Genomic DNA, 19,247 nt, shown 5'->3' with positions numbered 1-19,247 from the left:
ATCGACCTGAACATATAAAGGTATTTTTACACTGAGTCTGAACCAGGGTTTGTTTTATTTTCACTTTGTCTCTTTGGAATTAGACTAATGATCTGGAAGTCACAATAAATAAATAAATATTTCAACAAAGAGTCCAGAAATGATTGACAGTGAGACTAAATGATGTTAAACCTGCAGAAGCACACCAGGAATCTGTGTTTTCATGATAAAGTGTCTGTTGATGGAAGCACAGACGTCTTCTTCCAGTTTGTGCGTTTCAGGCTGTTTTTGTCCATTCAGGTGTGTGTTTGTCCATTCAGGTGTGTGTTTGTGACCTATGGGAGTGTGTTTCCTGCAGGTACTTGTACGGTTTTGAAGAGTACTGCACCTCCACCGCCATCACCTTCAGGATGGACCTCCCTCTGAAACAGGCGCCTAAGGGGGAGGTGAAGCCCAATGCCGAGGCTGGAGGCACCGGGGCCACATCTGGGCCGGAGGAGAAGAAGGTCCAGGTGGACGTGGAGCCGAGTCCGGCGCCGTCCACAGTCTGCAAGGTGAACACGACACGACAGTCTGACAGCGGTGGAAAACAAAACATCACATTTACAGTTTCTACACTTTGTTTCTGCTCCCTGAACATCTGAATGGTACATTATTGTGCTTTGACTCCAGCTGTAGTGACTTTAAGATGAAGATTGAACTAAATAGATAATGTGACAAGAATATGACACATTAAACGCAGACAGAAAAGTCAAAAAATGAAGTAAAACTGTCAGAAGTTTTGGGAAAACTACTGTAATTAACCCCCTCTGACCATAGATTCAGTCCTCTAGAGCAGGAAAAAATAAACTAAATGAAAATCAGATCAAGAAAACAAAAATTTGGCAACGAAAATGAGCCAGAAACAAGAGGAAAGACGATGAAAAGTGGAAACAAAACAAAAATGAGAATCCAACTTCCTGTTATCGTCTTCTACGTCACTTCTGTTTTCTCTGATTTAATAGTTTTGCCACATGTTCAGATGTAACTGAACTAAATCAGATGAACCTGTTTACATGCATGAAGACATGGGAGGACTGGGACAAATCCAGGTGTGTTAATCTGATTGATTCTAATCAGATTACTGCTGTTATCTGATCAAACAGACCAGATTAGACTGTTTGCATGATCAGGTTCATGATCTGTAGACTTTCATCTGAAAATACATTAATGTAAACATATAAATGAAGGGGCCTAAGACAGTGCCCTGAGGGATCCCATTCTCAACATAATGAAACACAGACTAATGATCAATAATAATCTGATAACTCCACAGATCAGATACTGGTCGTAACATTAGTGTGGATGTAAACAGACTCACATATTGATTAAAATCAGTTAAACATCTGAATATTTGCTAAATATGTATAAAATAAAACAACTGTTTTTGTTTTGTTTTTTTTTTGTTTTTTTAACTTCCTGTGAACTGTTTCCAGGAGGAGAAACCTGACGTTATGCACAGCAAAACAGAGACTGAATTGCCAAAACCCGAAGAAAAGGAAACGGGAAACGACAACGAGGATGAAAGAAGAGGAGGAGGAAGAGGATGGCCCCCATAAGGCGGACGCCGACGAAGGCTCGTCGACAGCTCGACTCGGTGCCGAGAACCTGAAGCAGGAGACCGAGGAGGAGCCGGAGAGCAAGGGGAACTCTGGGTAGGTGGCGTGAAAGGCTGGTCCTCCACGATGTTCAATCAGACATGTAAAGACAAACCCGCCCCCGTTATGAGCAGATAAGACATAGAACCCCCCCCAGCACTAAACCCCGCCCACCACAGTCCAGCTCCTTCTTCTAACCAGAGGACAGACCACCTCCTCTCCTAATCAGCTCCTCCCTCTGCTCTTATGATTTCCTCGTTGCTTATTGGGCATCAGCGGACGAGACGCATCCATCACAGAGCTTGCCCCGCCCCTCACCGGCGTGCGGCGCTCTGCGTTTGGCTGTGCTCTTCTTCATCCTGCACTTCCTGTTTTCGAGCAGCGCTTCTTGTCCTCTCTCTGATCTGTCTCTGTCTCTTCTGTCATGTTGAGCTTTATTAAATGTTCCATGTGTGAGTGTGGAAGGGCTGGGTGATACAGCGGCGTCCACCAGAGGGCGCTCCGACCAACGCAGCATGAGTGGATCACAGGTTAAAGCCTGAGGTTTGACTCCTGATGAGGTTAAAGTCAGTGTTATATGGCTTATTTTCTTAATTTTTTATCTCACCAACCAATGGGCTGTGAGCTGTTGTGAAGGCGTGTCTTCGTCGGCATCTTTGCCTTCATTATCCATTTCTTCAAACATCTTCTCTGATGAAATTACTGGTCAGATTCTTTTTTTTTTTTTTTAATGTTAATCATTCTTTGGACATGTCCTAAAAAGTTTCGTCACATTTAGAGAAATTTGGGGGGGGGAGGGGGGTGTTAGAATTTTTTAATGAATTTTTCAAATATTAAAATGTGCCGTTCTTTCTAATGGTCCATATTTGATGGTTTATAACGTGTAAGTAGTTACTGATACCAATATAGATACTATTGATCACTGATAGGAAGTCATATATGGACTGTCATTTGAGTCCATGACCTTTGACCTTTAAGGTAAAACTCAAAGTCACCAGTGTCTACAGTTCAACAGTCCTCTCCAAAACTATCAATTAGATTCATTTCAAATGTATATGTATCTTCCTTGGGACAATGTCTACTAAAGTTTGTTCACAGTTTTAAACAAGTGGTGCCAGGCACAACAAGCCCCGCCCCTCACACATATTTCGCCCATTATAAGTAAAGCAGGAAGATTTTAAAAAATCATGAACATTTTAACTTTGACCTACTTTTCCCAAAATGTAATCACATCTATTCTGGGTCACTGGCAAAGTATAAACCCAATGTGGTCTGAATTCACCTATAGTTTTGCTGTTAAAGTGTTAACAAGTAAACAAACAAACTGAACCAAAAAAAAATAGCTCTTGCCTCCCCTTCAGGGTGGTGTAAAAATTTTAATTTTGGACAAGTTTTTGAAATATTAAAAATGTGTCTTTCCTTCTACTGGTCGATATTTTTGATGGTTTAGAACAGGGGTCGGCAACCTTTAACACTCAAAGAGCCATTTCGACCCGGTTTCCATGGAAAAGACAACACTGGGAGCCGCAAACACTTTTTGACATCTGAAAATGAAGATGTTAGCCTATATATACCGTAAATTCCGGACTATAAGCCACTACTTTTTCCCACACTTTAAACACCTGCGGCTTATACTCCGACGCGGCTTATACAACAATTTTACCGGTACCACAGCTTGGTGCCGCGGCGCACCTCGGGGCCAACGCTAGGTGCCGTTGCACCGCCGTACCATGGCTCGGTGCCCAGGTGCCGTAGCACCGCGGTGGTGCGTCGGCTCGAGGTGCCGGGGGTACCGCGGCACTGGTGGCACCCAGTTGTGGCACCGCGGTGCCATGGCACCTGACACCGAGCAGTGGCACTGCAGTGCAACGGCACCCGGCACCGAGCCTGGTACTGCGGTGCCATTGGCACCTGGCACTGAGCCGTAGCACTGCAGTGCCACGGCACCTAGCGTTGGCCCCGAGGTGCCGCGGAACCTTGGTCGTGCCATGGCACCTGGCATCATTAAATGTTCTATTTTCTTCAGATATTTTTCTTTTCTTAGATTTCTCCATACTTGGCCTACCTGGGGTTGAAAGTCTCGATAATGTACGGTGTTTTGGCGGGCTGCCGGAGAGTGTGACGCATATTTTGAGCGACGAAAAATAATACTATATATATATATATATATATATATATATATATATATATATATATTATATATATATATATAATTTGATTTTAATATTTCGAGATCACAATAATCTTACAATTTACAACTACAATTAAACAAACGAACAAACACAAATAAAATACTTTGTTCAGATATTGTGCAGTTTTGGTGTCGCAGGGCATTCCGCGCATGCCGGCTGCCGGCTGACACGTCAAGTGCTGTCAAACGTCTCTGAAGAAGGCGAGTGCTGATCACCAAAATTGCACAAGGTCTGAAGAAAGAAGTTAAAAACTTTGACTTAATAAGAAGACATGATACACATTTTTGAGACAAATAACATATACTTCAATCGGACACTTATTATTTATTTTCCCAAGCCACGCAGAGCCGCAACATAAGGATGAAAGAGCCGCGGGTTGCCGACCCCTGGTTTAGAACATGTAAATTGTTCCAGATATCAGTCTAGTTCCTATTGATCACTGATAGAAGTCATTTATGGACTGTGATTGGATGAGATGAGTTCTCCTCCAGTGAAAGTCCCCGCCCACTTCTATTGTTAGATTGATCTGCATCCAGACCACAGGACTGGAATATAGAACAGAACCTGACAACCTCACACATTCAACTGGTTCTGATCCACAGAGAACAGACACTGACGGACAGGGACACTGGAGTATTTATTTATTTTTTTTATGTATTAGGGTTCTGACCCGTTTGCGTTGGTTCTATCTCCCAGCCCTCCAGTGTTGTCACCGATGCATTCGTTCACTAGATGAAGCTTCAGAGGCAGAAACATTCTGATGGGTTCTCTGGGTTCTCCAGGTCTGAGGCTGTTGGATAAACACCCCTTTCTTTGTGTTGGAATCTGTGGGACCAGTAGAACCAGTAGATGGGTCCAGTCCACATGTAGTTGGTTCTGCTGATGCTCTGATTCGGTCTCTGTGGCGTTTGTGGGCCTCTGCGGTGCTGGTGGACTCTGAGGTCGGGGTCAGAGGTCGTTGCAGTGTGTGGAGTTACAGTTAGACCCTCAGGTGGATCTGATGGATCAGGACCAGGTCTGATCTGGATCTGGAGGAAGTTAAACGGTTCTGTAGAAAAGTTTAGAACCTATGAGTAATTTTCATTAAATCCAGTCTCAGGTTGGTTCGACTGGACATTTGAGTTTCTGTTTCAGAGAGTGGTGGTGGTGTTGTTGTTGTTAGCACTTTATAAGAATGTGCACATGTTCAACATCAACTAGTGAAGTACATTTAAATTAAAGGTATAGAATTATATTTGTGCCAGCTTCTTGAGTGAGCAATGATAGATTCTGAGCACACAATTAGAGATTTTGAGCACATAAAATATATTTTGCAAGCACATCAATTATATTTCAAAAAGAAATCACGCTTGAGCAAAACAAAAATTGATATTGTGCTCCATAAATGCATTTGCATGTTAGTTTTACTCATAATGTTCTCTCACAAATTCTTTCCATGGCGCACAAACAGACCGCTGCACTCGCTCACTTTCCCCTTCCCTCCCTCGCTCACCTCCCTCTCCCTGCGCGCTCAGGTTGTCGTGTCCACACGCTCAACTTGACACACACGTTACAATTGTGCCACAAAACCAACCAATCGGAGAGCTTGTGGAAGTACACTCTTGATTGGCTGTTCACTCTCCAATTAGCTCACTAGTTACATTTACCCGAAAAAAAAGCGCTCGATGAGACAGACATGGATCGGAAGAGGAGAATTGATTCAACACAAACTTCAGTCAGTATTTATTATTATTATGATTATTGTCTCAGGTAAATGTAACTAGCGAGCTAATTGGAGAGCAAACAGCCAATCAGAGTGTACTTCCGCAAGCTCTCCGATTGGTTGGTATTGTGGCACAATTGTAACGTGTGTGTGTCAAGTTGAGCATGCGGACACGACAACCTGAGCGCGCAGGGAGAGGGAGGTTGAGCGAGAGAGGGAAGGGGAAAGTGAGCAAGTGCAGCTGTCTTTTTGTGCGCTATGGAAAGAATTTGTGAGAGAACATTATGAGTAAAACTAACATGCAAACGCATTTATGGAGCACAATATCGATTTTTGTTTGCTCAAGCATAATTTCTTCTTGAAATATAATTGATATGCTTGCAAAATATATTTTTATGTGCTCAAAATCTCTAATTGTGTGCTCAGAATCTATCATTGCTCGCTCAAGAAACTGGCACAAATATAATTCCATAAAAGGCAGATTTAATCAAAAACCCGTTAATTAATGCCTTTTTCTGCATGAACATATTTGATAAATTCTAAACCTTGGATGTTGAAGTCATTTAAGTTCAGGTTCAAACCAATATGATCTGAAGTGAGTCGAACCAATAAAATAATAATATAACATAACCTAGAAATAATGACTACACATTTTCCCATTTGTTTTAGTGAAATAAAGTTAAAATAAATTTTGAAAATTGTTTACATTCACAAACTGTCCTTTAACAAAAAAATAACCTGAAATTTGTTAAAAAGAAAATAAGTGTAATTTTATCAATATTCAGCCTCAGTTTATCATTTCCACATCTTCATTCTAATGTACAGATGCAGTGGATCTACAAATACACACAACATGTAATAACAGACAGAATATTGGTACAAATACACTGATTTGTATTAAGACTGTTCAGGTTGTTTATATTTGTTCAGTTATTCACATTTTTTGTGAAAAGATAGTTTGTAAATGTAAACATTTTCATGAAATTTAGCTTTTTTTTTTTACACTAAAACAGGGAAAATGTTGGAGTTGTCATTATTATAGGTTATTACGATCGTGATAATGATCATAATATTACATTATATCACAGTAATTGTCAGTATTGTTCCATCATACGAGTCCTAACATTTGTAACGAGATCAAATAATAAGTAATAACTGAATAACGTTTTAATTCCTGCTTTATGATCATATGTGGTGAAGCTGTTATTTATGGAGAGTTTTTATTGTAGAAGATATTAAAAAAAATAATGTGAAGAAAATTATTTTATTTGAGTTGTAATTAGTGTTTAATTTTAAATAACGAAGATTTAATGTGTATCTGATTAATATCTGAGATGGTTCATAGTTAATGGAGAATGTGCACCTTCAGAATAAAGTGTTTGTGTTTTGATGTTGGTTTAATCACTGAGGGTTGAAAAGTGCACGGAAGTCATTTTTAATGAGTTTCATATAGTTTTATGTTAAACCTGGTTCAGTTGTTTTTCATTGGTTCTGAGTTCAGCTGCAGAACCCAGGACCCAGGTCTGGAGTCTGGGCCTAGGTCCTGGTCTTGGACTGGCACTTGGTTTTAAGGCCATGATGGTCTCAGTCCAGGTCTGGATCCTGTTCCCGGTCGGGGTGTCACTCTGGGTCTCGAGTCCAGGTCCAAATCTCGGTCCAAGTTCAGGTCATGGTATGGGTCCCAGTCTCAAATCAGGTCCAGGTTTCAAGTCTAGGACCAGGTCTTGGTCCATGTCTCGGTCCAGGTTCTGAGTCTCAGTTCATGATCAGGTCTCTGCCTTGGTGCAGGTCTCAGGCCTCTTCTGGGTCTCAGTCCAGGACCTGGTTCTGAGTCGGTCCATCTGCGGTGGCATCAGTCAGGCCTTGCCATCTCTTCAGGCCTAGGTCCAGGTCCACTTTGTGAGTACAGGTCTGGGTTCAGGTCTGGGTTTAGGACCTGGTGGCTATGTGTCCTTGTTCCAGGTCTTGGCCTAGGTTCTGAGTCCAGGTCTGGCTCTGGGTCTCTGTCCAGGACAGACAAGTCCTGCACTGAGACCCGGACCAGTGAGAGATGGCGATTACGGGTCTCAGTCCGGGTTTTGGATCTAGGTCCAGGTTGGGGGTCTCGGTCCAGGACCTGGTTGCAGTGTTTCCTTGGTCTGGGTTTCAGTCCAGGTTCTGAGTCCGGATCTGGGCCAGGACAGACAGGTTCCGGACCTGGTTGCTGTCTCCATGTTCTGGGTCTTGGCCCAGGTTCTGAGTCAAGGTCTGGTTCTCTGTCCAGGACAGATGGGTCTGGGTCTGGTCTCAGTCCGTGTTCTGAGTCCAGGTTGGGGTCCGTGTTCTGAGTCCGGGTCTGGGTCTCAGTCTGGGTTCTGAGTCCAGGTTGGGGTCCGTGTTCTGAGTCCAGGCCTGGGTCTCGGTCCAGGACCTGGTTGCTGTGTCTCCTTGGTCCGGGTCTCAGTCTGGGTTCTCAGTCGAGGTCCAGGTCTGGGTCCAGGCCTCTGTAGTCTCTCTGCTTTACGTTGCTGCGCTTCCTGCCGACGTTGTGCTTTGCCGTTGCTAACCTGACCCCTGCGCCCCCCCCCCCCCCCCCCCCCCGCCTAATCCACCTACTGACTGTCCTGGCTCTCTGCACCCCCTCCGTGCTCCTCTGTACCCCCTGTGGCTGTGTGTTCAGTGTGAGTGTGACCCCCCCCCCCCCCCCCCCCCCCCCCCCGTGTGTGGTGTGACCGTAGGGTTAGAACAGCGACTGTTTCACAGATGATGTACATGTTGTAAAACACTCATGTTCTGTTGTAGTTCTACCTGGACTAGAGTTAGTGTGTTCACAGTTCACCTGTTAGCGCAGGTGAGGGTGGAGGGTGTTAACTTAGCGCAGGTGGTTAGAGAGGCGGGGCGGGCGGGCGGGTGGGTGTGGTCGTGGGCAGGGCTTCAACGGGCAGCCTAGGGCCAGGAAGTGCTGAACTGTTTTTCTTGCAGGGATGACAGCAGTCAGGAGGGGGAGGAAGGGGAAGAGTTTGAGTGTTACCCCCCGGGGATGAAGGTGCAGGTGAGGTATGGGCGAGGCCGCAATCTGAAGACGTACGAGGCCACTGTGAAAGAGGCAGACGTGGAGGGGGGAGAGGTGCTCTACCTGGTGCACTACTGTGGCTGGAACGTCAGGTAAGACAGGACCTGGGGAGATCCACCTAACGTCTATATTCACCCTGAAACTAAAAGACATCTCTTAACCTTGAATTCAGCTCGGGAGGTGTGGCCTTTACCTGGGCCACTCCCACTTCTTAACAAATACATCCCTTTTTTCCCCCCCTCCCTCACAATCCATTTGATCCAGCGCCATGGTCTGGTACCGGGTCGATGCGGATCATTCTTCAGCTTTGTCAACCCCCCCCCCCCGTCTGTCTGTCTGTCTGTCTGTCCCCTGTCCCCCAGCAGAAGCCCCGCCCTCTCCCCTCCCTCACAGACAGACCGACATCCAACCAATTCGGCCAAAGCAGCAGTTCCACCCATTCTATTGTCCCCAGTGTAGCGCCCCCCTCCCACCCCCTGTGTTTGAGTGAAGGCCAGCCTGTACCTGTGGCCCCCTTCCCCCCTCTCCCCCCTCCTCCCCCCTCCCCAGCGGGTCAGGCAGTGTTCAGTAGAGTGTTAGGGCACCATGAGGTCAACGAGCAGCTCCAGCATCTCATCGTCACTGTCGTTGTGTGGTCCTCTAGCACTCTATCAGGACTGAGGGATGTTCTGCATTGTGTCTGTCGTGTGTGACGTCGTGAAACTGTTCATTTTCCTCCTCATTCGACCCAAGTTCAGCTCCTCCCTCGGCACCGTGGGAACTCTGTTGAATATGATTTGTGTGGTGGTCGGTGTTAATATTGTTTCTTTCTTCATCGTAAGGGTTTGTCATTTCCTCCTTTGCTGTTGAGGCTTATTGGGTTCAGACAGTAGAGGTGTCTGTGTGATGGTGTGAGAGATTATTGATTGACATCTGCTTATTTACTCCAAACTTCTGCCCGGATACCGATCGTCAAATCGTCCTGTCTCTGTCCTTGCCTTGTAGATACGACGAGTGGATCAAAGCAGACAAGATCGTCCGTCCGGCGAATAAGAACGTACCAAAAATAAAGCATCGCAAAAAAATAAAGGTAAAGCCCAGACTGTTTTTTTTTTTCTTAATTTTTTTTTTTTTTTAAGCCATCTTTTAGGTGAGATTGGGTTCTTTCTATTGGTCTAGAACACATTAGGGTAGAGGTCTGCATTGGCTGAGGGGGAGGGGTGGAAGTGGGTGGAGCCAAGAGTGGCAGAGTGTAGTCGGTGAGAGAGAGAGGGAAGATTTTTATTAGGATTTTTATTAGGATTTTTATCAGCGTTTTAGTGGTGAATTATAGTAAATAATTGTATATAATAGTGATAGTGCAGTTTTGGAGTGTTCTACTGGTGTGTTCTGCCATGTGTGTGCTGATGTCAGCATATCAGTTGTCTCTATATATGTGACAAGTTTGAAGTGTTTTTCAAACTTGGGATCAGGACCCCACATGGGGTCACCTGAAATTTCTAGTAATTGATTAAAAAAAAACAACATACTAATAAAAAATAGATATGGTGAGTTGACAGAGTCAATCCCAATCCATATCAGACAAACTGTGGTTGTGAAACTGCAGCACTGTGGTTCTGTTTATCTGTCAAATGTTCATTGTGGTCGGTTTCAGATGCTGCAGCTCTTTCATAATTCATAGTTTCAGTTCTTGTTTGTTCAGTATTAATTGTCAGCCTTGTAAATCCAAGCTGGACTGACTGTACATATCCTGACCAAGGAAAATCCAATTCTCCCTTTGTGCAGTAATCTACACCTGGCTTTACTGCCTCCGTCCACAATAATATACATTATATAGACTAAATGTCCTCTAAAATTAACCTGGATTTGAAACAGAGGGTAGAAAACTATTACATGATCAAAAACAACTTAATTTTAGCAACAAAAAAAAGTCTGTTTTGAATGTCTGGGATCGCCAGAAATTTGTGATGTTAAAATGGGGTAAAGATTAAAAAAAAAAAAAAAGAGGTTGGAACCACTGCAGTAGCCCTTGTCTCCCCTCTGGGGGCGGGGTAACTTTCACATTGACCCGAGGGGAACCACAGGTTCCAGATCCTCTGATCCAGTTCATTCCTTTACTGTCTTTTCTTTCTTGGTAAATTCCAGGGTCATTTTCATCATTTTCAGTTGAATAACCTCTAAGCTGACATGTCTGTTTCTGCACAGGAAATTTGACACCATGGCAATGTGGCCTTATTGTTTATATGTAGATAGATAGATAGATAGATAGATAGATAGATAGATAGATAGATAGATAGATAGATAGATAGATAGATAGATAGATAGAGTATAATAAAGTCTTGATCATTCTGTGTCCATGTTCCAGTTTCTTCTATATATTAATATTAATTAAATCTCTGAATCTCAGCTTTCTGCTGTTTAAAATTAGTCCACAGTGACACTGGTTCAGGAGTTTGGGTAATATGAATGTCCGCACTTCATCTTAAAAGGGTTAATGGACATATACTGAAAGTTCTTCCTGAAAAAGAATAGCTTAAAAGGACATTTTCTGACAATTTTATTGTAAAAATTACATAAATAACTGTACATGTCCTTTTCTAATGGTTGTCTCTAAAGGGTTAAGGTCATGTGACCAGATCAGCTGACCCCTGTGTTTACGTCCCCACAGAACAAAGCGGAGAGGGAGCGCGAGCGGTTGGACAGACTCAACGACCGGGACGTCCTCAGCCCGCCATCCAACGCCAACCGCGTCCCACGCTCCAAGTGCGGCCTGAGTCAGGATGTGTTTTCCAAGATGGACGAGGGTGAGGACAAAGGGACTGAGTCTCCAGTCAAGTCTATAGAAATTACCTCTATCCTCAATGGACTGCAAGGTAGACCCACCTGGTCCTCGGCCACTCCACTTGTAGTATCTGACTGTGCTCATATGTCAGTTTGGCTTTTGTTTTCAGGCTTTACAGATCTAGGACATGGGGCCCGTGGGCCAAAACTGGTGCCCACAGGGTCTGATCAGGCCCATGAAATGCAAAAATAACACTGAAGACATGAGGGTTCAGGATCCACACTCAGACCAATATGATCTAAAGCGGATCAGAACCAGGAAAAAAAAAATAACAGAATAACCCACAAATAATAAATACTAATTTATCTCTTTGATTTAGTGTAAAACAGTAAAACTACATGAAAATGTTTACATTCACAAACAATCCTTTTAATAATATGAACAACCTGAACTGTGTGAATATAAATCAGTGTATTTGTACCAATATTCTGTCTGTTATTAAATGTTGTGTTTATTTGTAGATCCACTGTATCTGTACGTTAGAATGAACATTTGGAAATGATAAACTGGCTGAATATTGGTAAAATTTTTCTCAGATCAGTTTGATTATCAATAACTTTACATCATAATAATTATTACATCATGTGAAATGTTTCATTTTTCGGTTTAATTTTGTTTTAAAGCTGCTGTAATGTTAAGTTAATTGAGAACTTTTGATAATTATTAATCAGTTTGAATAAGATTTTAATAGAACGTCTTTGGATTCAGCAAATAATTGAAAATCTAATCGACAGATAAATGGAAAATGAAAATAATTGTTAGTTTATATCATTCAGCTCTAAGTTATAGTTTAATTTTTACTTATTTTAATGTTTTCAGGTGTTGATTGAAGCTGAAAAATCTTTAGGTTTTATTTTGATTTGATGCTGCATTGATTTACTCTTGACTGTTAAATGAAACAAGAATGATTTTGTAAATTACTGATCAGTTTGAGTAAAAAAGAAGAGAGTAAATGTGACTGAGTGTCTGGAACATCAAACATGTTTAAAATACACTTGAAAATAATATTGAAATAATCAACAAATGAATTGACAATAAAAATAATCATTAGTTTACATTGTTCAGATCTAAGTGATAGTTTTAATGTTTCAGTTTTTATTTAGTTTTAATTTTTAGTTTAGTTTTTATTTTGTTTTAATGTTTTAGTTTAGTTTTTATTTAATGTTAATGTTTCTACAGGGTGAGGAAGCAAATTGTACAATGAACATTTAGTTGTTTTTTCTCAGCAGGCACTACGTCAATTGTTTTGAAACCAAACATATACTGATGTCATAATCATACCTAACACTATTATCCATACCTTTTCAGAAACTTTTGCCCATATGAGTAATCAGGAAAGCAAACGTCAAAGAGTGTGTGATTTGCTGAATGCACTCGTCACACCAAAGGAGATTTCAAAAATAGTTGGAGTGTCCATAAAGACTGTTTATAATGGAAAGAAGAGAATGACTATGAGCAAAACTATTACGAGAAAGTCTGGAAGATACTATTAAAGAAGAATGGGAGAAGTTGTCACCTGAATATTTGAGGAACACTTGCGCAAGTTTCAGGAAGCGTGTGAAGGCAGTTATTGAGAAAGAAGGAGGACACATAGAATAAAAACATTTTCTATTATGGACATTTTCTTGTGGCAAATAAATTCTCATGACTTTCAATAAACTAATTGGTCATACACTGTCTTTCAATCCCTGCCTCAAAATATTGTAAATTTTGCTTCCCCACCCTGTGTGTTTTAATGTTTTTTGAGTTAATGCTAAACCTCTAAATGTTAGTTTTAATCTCAGTTTTAGTTTCAGTTTTCTGTAAAATCTCAGATGACCAATTTGATTGTTTTATGTCGCGTTTTTTTTTTTTCCTTCTTGACGCTGATTTCGTTTCGTCCTCAGCATCTGAAATGTCCACAGATGAAAGCGAACATGAGGATGAGGATGGAGACCAGAACGATGAAGACCGCCCTGGCGCCCGCCTCCGGAAACCTCCCACAGATCCTCCCCTGGCGTCAGAGCGCTGGGACGGCGGGCCTTCCCCAGAAGCCACCAAACCCCCCCCAGCCTCCGGAAAGAACCAGGAGCCGGTGAGCTCGGACAATGCCGACGCCACGGCGAAACGCAAAAGCCAAACTGAGGCGGAGTCAGAGGCCGGAGTGAGGAAGAGGAAGTCTGAGGGTGCGGTGGAGCGGATGGCAAAGGGTCCGCCCAAGGCCAAGGCCCGCAACACCAGGAGCGCAGACTGGCTACCCGGAGGGTCGCCAAGGAAACAGGAGGAAAGAGGGGGCGGAGCCGGAGAGGAGAGCAGGGCGTCGTCCAGCAGCAGCTCCGACGAGGAGGGGGCGGCGCTCACGGAGGCGCAACCCGAAGACGGTGAACGCAGCCGCCCAAAAACCAAAGGCGCCCCCTCCAAGAAGTACAACGGCATGAAGGAGAAGAGCAAAGCGGCCCGACAGGGGGGCTTCTGGGAAATCCCAGAGAAGAGGGCGAAGGCGGCGGGCAACGGTGAGGAGCGGCCCGCCGTGCGCACCAAAGGCCAAAAGGACGTGTGGTCCAGCATCCAGGCCCAGTGGCCCAAAAAGACTCTGAAGGAGCTGTTCTCCGACTCGGACACTGAGGCGGCCAACTCGCCACCTCCCCCTGTCCCCTCGTGTCTGGAGGAGCCCGGCATGGAAGTGGACGCCGGCCCGGAGGACGCAGCGTCCGAGGAGCCGCCGGACAACGACAAACTGCAGGAGTTTCCCAGCAGTGGCAGCGACTCGGTCCTGAACACGCCCCCCACTACACCCGAGTCCCCGTTGGGAGGGGGCAGCGCCGTGGAGGACGCGGGCCCACCGCAGCCGCCGTCACCACCCCCCTCCACACCCCCGGCCCCGCCCCCCTCAGAGCCACCGTCCGCCGCCCTCCCCCCGGGGCCCGTCCCCGAGGAGGTGGCGGGCGGACGCAGCGAGACGGACAGCAGCACGGTGGAGGTGGAGAGTCTGGGGGGGGAGCTGCAGGACCTCCCCCAGGACGAGGGGGCGGGGTCACCCTCCAAGGCCTTCGACGTTAGCCTATCCTGTAACAGCAGCAGCAACTGCAGCCTGGAGCTGAGCGGCGGCGGCGGAGGCCAACAGGACGGCGAGCACAAATCCAAAGGTAACAACCACACACAAACACACACACACAAATACACAAGAGCAGCTGTTCAACAAACAGCATGAAAGATTAAGACAATTCCAGACACTGAAACTGATCAATTTATTTCAATTTCTATGTTTAATAAAAGTGTTGAAGACATTTGAACAGACACATGAATATTTTAATGTATTTTATTACATTTTCGCATATTTTAGTGTATTTTACTACATTTGTTTTGCATATTTTAGCATATTTTATTACACTTTTTCGCATATGTTATTGTATTTTACTACACTTTGTGTGTATTTTGATCAGGGAAAGTTTGGGGTCGGGGGGAAGTTTTTTACTGGGTAATTTCAGTGGAAACACAGCCAGGTTTTTCAGGATCAGGTGAACTTAAAATTCCTCTGGTGGAAGAGGGTCTGTTAATGACTGACCTGGTTAAATAACGGTTTACAGACACTTCCTGTTCTGTTTGACATATGATTGGACGCGTCTTCACCGTCTGTTCGCTGTTTCTTCGCAGCATCAGTGACTCAGAAGCGTCAGAAAGAATCCCAGGCAGGCGGAGCCTCAAAGAAACACAAGCCAAACCGCAAGAGCCTTGGTGTGCCTCCCAAAAAGAACAGGAAAACAGGTGAGTTCAGCCCCACCCCCCATCCCCACCTGGCTCCACCCACCTGGATGGATGGCAGGGGGCAGGCTCTGACTCCATTGTCATCGTCTTCTTCTGTTGCAGCCAACAGCAGTGACAGCGAGGACCAATCAGTCGTCGAAGGCACTGCCAAACCCACTGCCTCCAAAAACCTGCCGCCACCGCCGCCCGACATGAAGGCGGCGACTTCGCCCAAGTGTCCGCGGCGATCTCCGCCCTCCAGCCATAAGTACCACAAACAGGGTGACGCCGACCACGCCCAGCACCGGGAGAACCATGGGCGGTCGCCGCGGGTCTACAAGTGGAGCTTTCAGATGTGTGAGTGGCTTTAACCCAGGGTGTCCAACATACGGTCCACAGGTCCAATCCAGTCTGGAAAATATTAGCACTTATTCAGGTTCCATATTCAGCCCAAAGTGATCTCAAGTGGGACGGAGCGGATCAGAACAACCTATAAATAATAACTACAAATGTGTCTCTTTGTTTTAGTTTAAAAAAGTAAAAATGAGTTTGACGTACCTGTTTTAACCCTGCATAATGTTGACGTGGTTCTGATGGTCACATGGTTCTGACGGTCATGCAGTTCTGATCCGGTTTTCTGTTCTGTGGGCCTCCTCAGCTGATCTGGAGAAGATGAACAGTCTGGAGAGGATCTCGTTTCTCCAGGAGAAGCTGCAGGACATCAGAAACCACTACCTCTCCCTCAAGTCGGAGGTGGCGTCCATCGACCGGCGGCGGAAACGCATGAAGAAGAAGGAGCGCGAAAGTGAGTCTGAAACATTCGGCATAGATTTAAGTTCTTCACTTTTATCGTGTTCTTGTTTTTACTTTCATCTTGTAGCATCGTTGATGTTTTATTTAACTTGTTTACCTCATTTTCATGTTTTCATATTTTTCTAATTATTTAACTTTCCTGTACCCAGGTGAGAATATTGAACACACTTAAACTTCCTGTTATTAAAGGTCACATTATTTCACAGTTTGTTTTAGGTTGAATTCAAAAGTTTTTTAAATTCTGATCCATCCACTGAAACCAACCCATAATAAACAGTGTTAAATTCCTATACTAACACCCTTCTACCAAGTGAGTATAAAATACACACTAACACATTTAACATTTGACCTAGAACCAAAAATAATAATATGAACCAATGTTGGTGTTAATCACTGACACATAACAGGAGGAAAAAATAAATAAATAATACAATTTTTATGTAGAATTTTTTCTTTCTTTTTTTTTTTTTTTTTTTTTTTTTTTGCATCAAAAATATGGTTTGTTTCCATTACAAACATCTCAAATAAAGGGTTAAAAATATGACAGTTATTGAGTATTTGGTATTTTTGTTTATGGCTCAAGTTGATGAAATAGAAAAAATGTAAAAAAAAAAAAAAATACAATGAAATTTTAAAAAAGTTAAATGCAAACTGTATGAAAACTGTTTTAACATTAGTCTGACACTGTGCAGATGACGCCTTTGGACTAAAGGACATCTGATACTGAGGCTCAAACCGTCTGTTTTGTCTTCTGTTGTTTTCTTCTGCTTTAACTCATTAAACACATTCCTAGTTTTTATCATCTCTGCTTCATAAACCTTGTTAATGTGGGTGTGTTTCCTTCTGTCCTTCAGGCACCGTGGCCGCCTCCTCCTCCTCGTCCTCCTCCTCTTCCTCGTCCTCCTCCTCTTCCTCGCCCTCCTCCTCCTCGCTGACGGCAGCGGTCATGCTGACGCTGGCCGACCCTCCGGTGTCGTCCTCGTCCTCGTCTCAGACCTCGGGAGTGTCGGTGGAATGCAGGTGACAGGACGCGGCAGCGAGAAGCCCCCGCACCAAGCACTTAACCAGCAGGGAGGGGTCGGCCGGCCACGCCCCGGCCACGCCCCTGCCCCGGCCCCGCCCACCACCACGGACAGGTCATCCGACAGACTGTAACTACTGGGCACAAAAACCAGACCAGAGACAAAAAATACAAACAAGCACTATTTTCTATCGACAACTGTTTCCTTGGCAAGCTAATGGCACTTAAGTGCACTTTTATGAAGATTGTGTCCGCGACGAAATTTATCAAAAAAACAAAAACCTAAATAGTCTTTTGCGCTCTCCTTATTTGAACATTTATAAGAATTGTTTTTGCAAGCAATAATGGTTTCCATTTGATAAAGTTGGTAAGGGATGCTGTCCAGTCAAACTTCCTCATAGATCCACACGGCGCCACTTGACGTACCAGTGCATTATGGGGAATCGGAGGAACTGCCACATTGGCATCAAGGGCAAATTCAATGTAACGCCGCCATGTTTCTGTGTCCGCCCTCATCAAAAGGCCTTTACATGTTGGAAAGTACAGGAAGTCCTGTACCAGTCCAGTCTGGAGCCACAAGCACCAGGACCGGGATCAGCTGGGGAACGGCGAGGTAGAAACGGACTGCCGCAAGGTAGAAGTGGACCATCATGAGGTAGAAGCGGACCGCCATGAGGTAGAAACGGACCACTGCGAGGTAGAAGCATACCGGCGCGGGGTAGAAACGAACTGCCATGAGGTAGAAGCGGACCGCCACGAGGTACAAACGAACTGCCACGAGGTAGAAACATCCCGCTGAGGGGTAGAAACAGACTCCATGTTTGTTGGCTGCAGTTCATTCATTCAATAAAAGAGGATGAAGTCCAATCTCTCTGGTGTTTCGACTCAGTACTAATGGGTTGAAGGTCTGAAATAAAAATGAAACTATGAACATGAGAAAAATGTTCAAGTCAAATTCTATAACTTTTCCGATAAAGGTCTGGTTCTTTTTTTTTTGTCCAAGTTAAAGGAACCAGACGTTGTTACAGGATTGAAATGATTTTTAAAAAAAGACAAAACATGGATGAAACAGTTTCCTGTATTTACAGAATTTAATTCTTATTTAACACGATCAAAAGGACATAAAAGTACCTCCTTTAAATAAACCGTTCAACATTATTCTCATCAAACATCAGAATAAACAGAAGTTCAAACACCATCAGAGTGTTTGAGTTTGGACACAAACTCTGTCCGTTGTGTCGTCCGTCCTCCACAGTCTGGGTCTGACCAGGTGTCTGCTGTTAAAGGAACGTTGTCCTTCCACTGCCACCAGGTGTTTGGTTCTGGAGGATTCTGGTGGTTCTGTAAATTGGCTTCAGAGTCTGGTTTGGACCGGCTCTGTATGTGAAGGGTCATGAGAGAACTTTTAGTATGATTTGGAGCTTCATGAATAAAATTGGATTGATTGATGACGGCTAAGGGCTTCAGGTCAGACCGGGTTCTAATTGTCTGGTTCTGGCAGATTGATGGGGTTCCTCAGATGGTCCTGGTCTGGTGTAAACGGGGTTCCTCAGATGGTCCTGGTCCTGGTAGACGGGGTTCCTCAGACGGTCCTGGTCCAGGGTAGATGGGGTTCCTCAGACGGTCCTGGTCCTGGTAGACGGGGTTCCTCAGACGGTCCTGGTAGACGGGGTTCCTCAGACAGTCCTGGTCCTGGTAGACGGGGTTCCTCAGATGGTCCTGGTCCTAGTAGACGGGGTTCCTCGGACGGTCCTGGTCCTGGTAGACGGGGTTCCTCAGACGGTCCTGGTCCAGGGTAGATGGGGTTCCTCAGACGGTCCTGGTCCTGGTAGACGGGGTTCCTCAGACAGTCCTGGTCCTGGTAGACGGGGTTCCTCAGACGGTCCTGGTCCTGGTCCTAGTCCTGGTCCTGGTAGACGGGGTTCCTCAGATGGTCCTGGTCCTGGTCCTAGTAGACGGGGTTCCTCAGACAGTCCTGGTCCTGGTAGACGGGGTTCCTCAGACGGTCCTGGTCCTGGTCCTAGTCCTGGTCCTGGTAGACGGGGTTCCTCAGACGGTCCTGGTCCTGGTCCTAGTAGACGGGGTTCCTCGGACGGTCCTGGTCCTGGTCCTAGTCCTGGTCCTGGTAGACGGGGTTCCTCAGACGGTCCTGGTCCTGGTCCTAGTAGACGGGGTTCCTCGGACGGTCCTGGTCCTGGTCCTGGTCCTGGTCCTGGTAGACGGGGTTCCTCAGATGGTCCTGGTCCTGGTAGACGGGGTTCCTCAGATGGTCCTGGTCCTGGTCCTAGTAGACGGGGTTCCTCGGAC

At 44.9% G+C, this 19,247-nt stretch overlaps 1 protein-coding gene across 1 annotated transcript; it reads left to right on the top strand.

Moving 5' to 3' along the window:
• Nucleotides 1-299: 299 nt before the first annotated feature.
• Nucleotides 300-17,948, top strand: LOC115416870 (AT-rich interactive domain-containing protein 4B-like; the record flags this gene model as incomplete). Its single annotated transcript, XM_030130750.1, is given in 11 exon segments — nucleotides 300-533; nucleotides 1,455-1,544; nucleotides 1,546-1,673; nucleotides 8,472-8,654; nucleotides 9,547-9,631; nucleotides 11,210-11,414; nucleotides 13,270-14,508; nucleotides 15,017-15,127; nucleotides 15,230-15,463; nucleotides 15,765-15,911; nucleotides 16,774-17,948. Coding segments are annotated over 11 exon segments (2,826 nt in total), but the record flags the coding sequence as incomplete, so codon positions are not given.
• Nucleotides 17,949-19,247: the final 1,299 nt, after the last annotated feature.

The sequence above is a fragment of the Sphaeramia orbicularis genome, unplaced genomic scaffold, assembly GCF_902148855.1.
Source record: "Sphaeramia orbicularis unplaced genomic scaffold, fSphaOr1.1, whole genome shotgun sequence".
Lineage (NCBI taxonomy): Eukaryota > Metazoa > Chordata > Actinopteri > Kurtiformes > Apogonidae > Sphaeramia > Sphaeramia orbicularis.
Note: the sequence above shows the minus strand (reverse complement) of the source record. Positions and strands in the feature narration are given on the sequence as shown.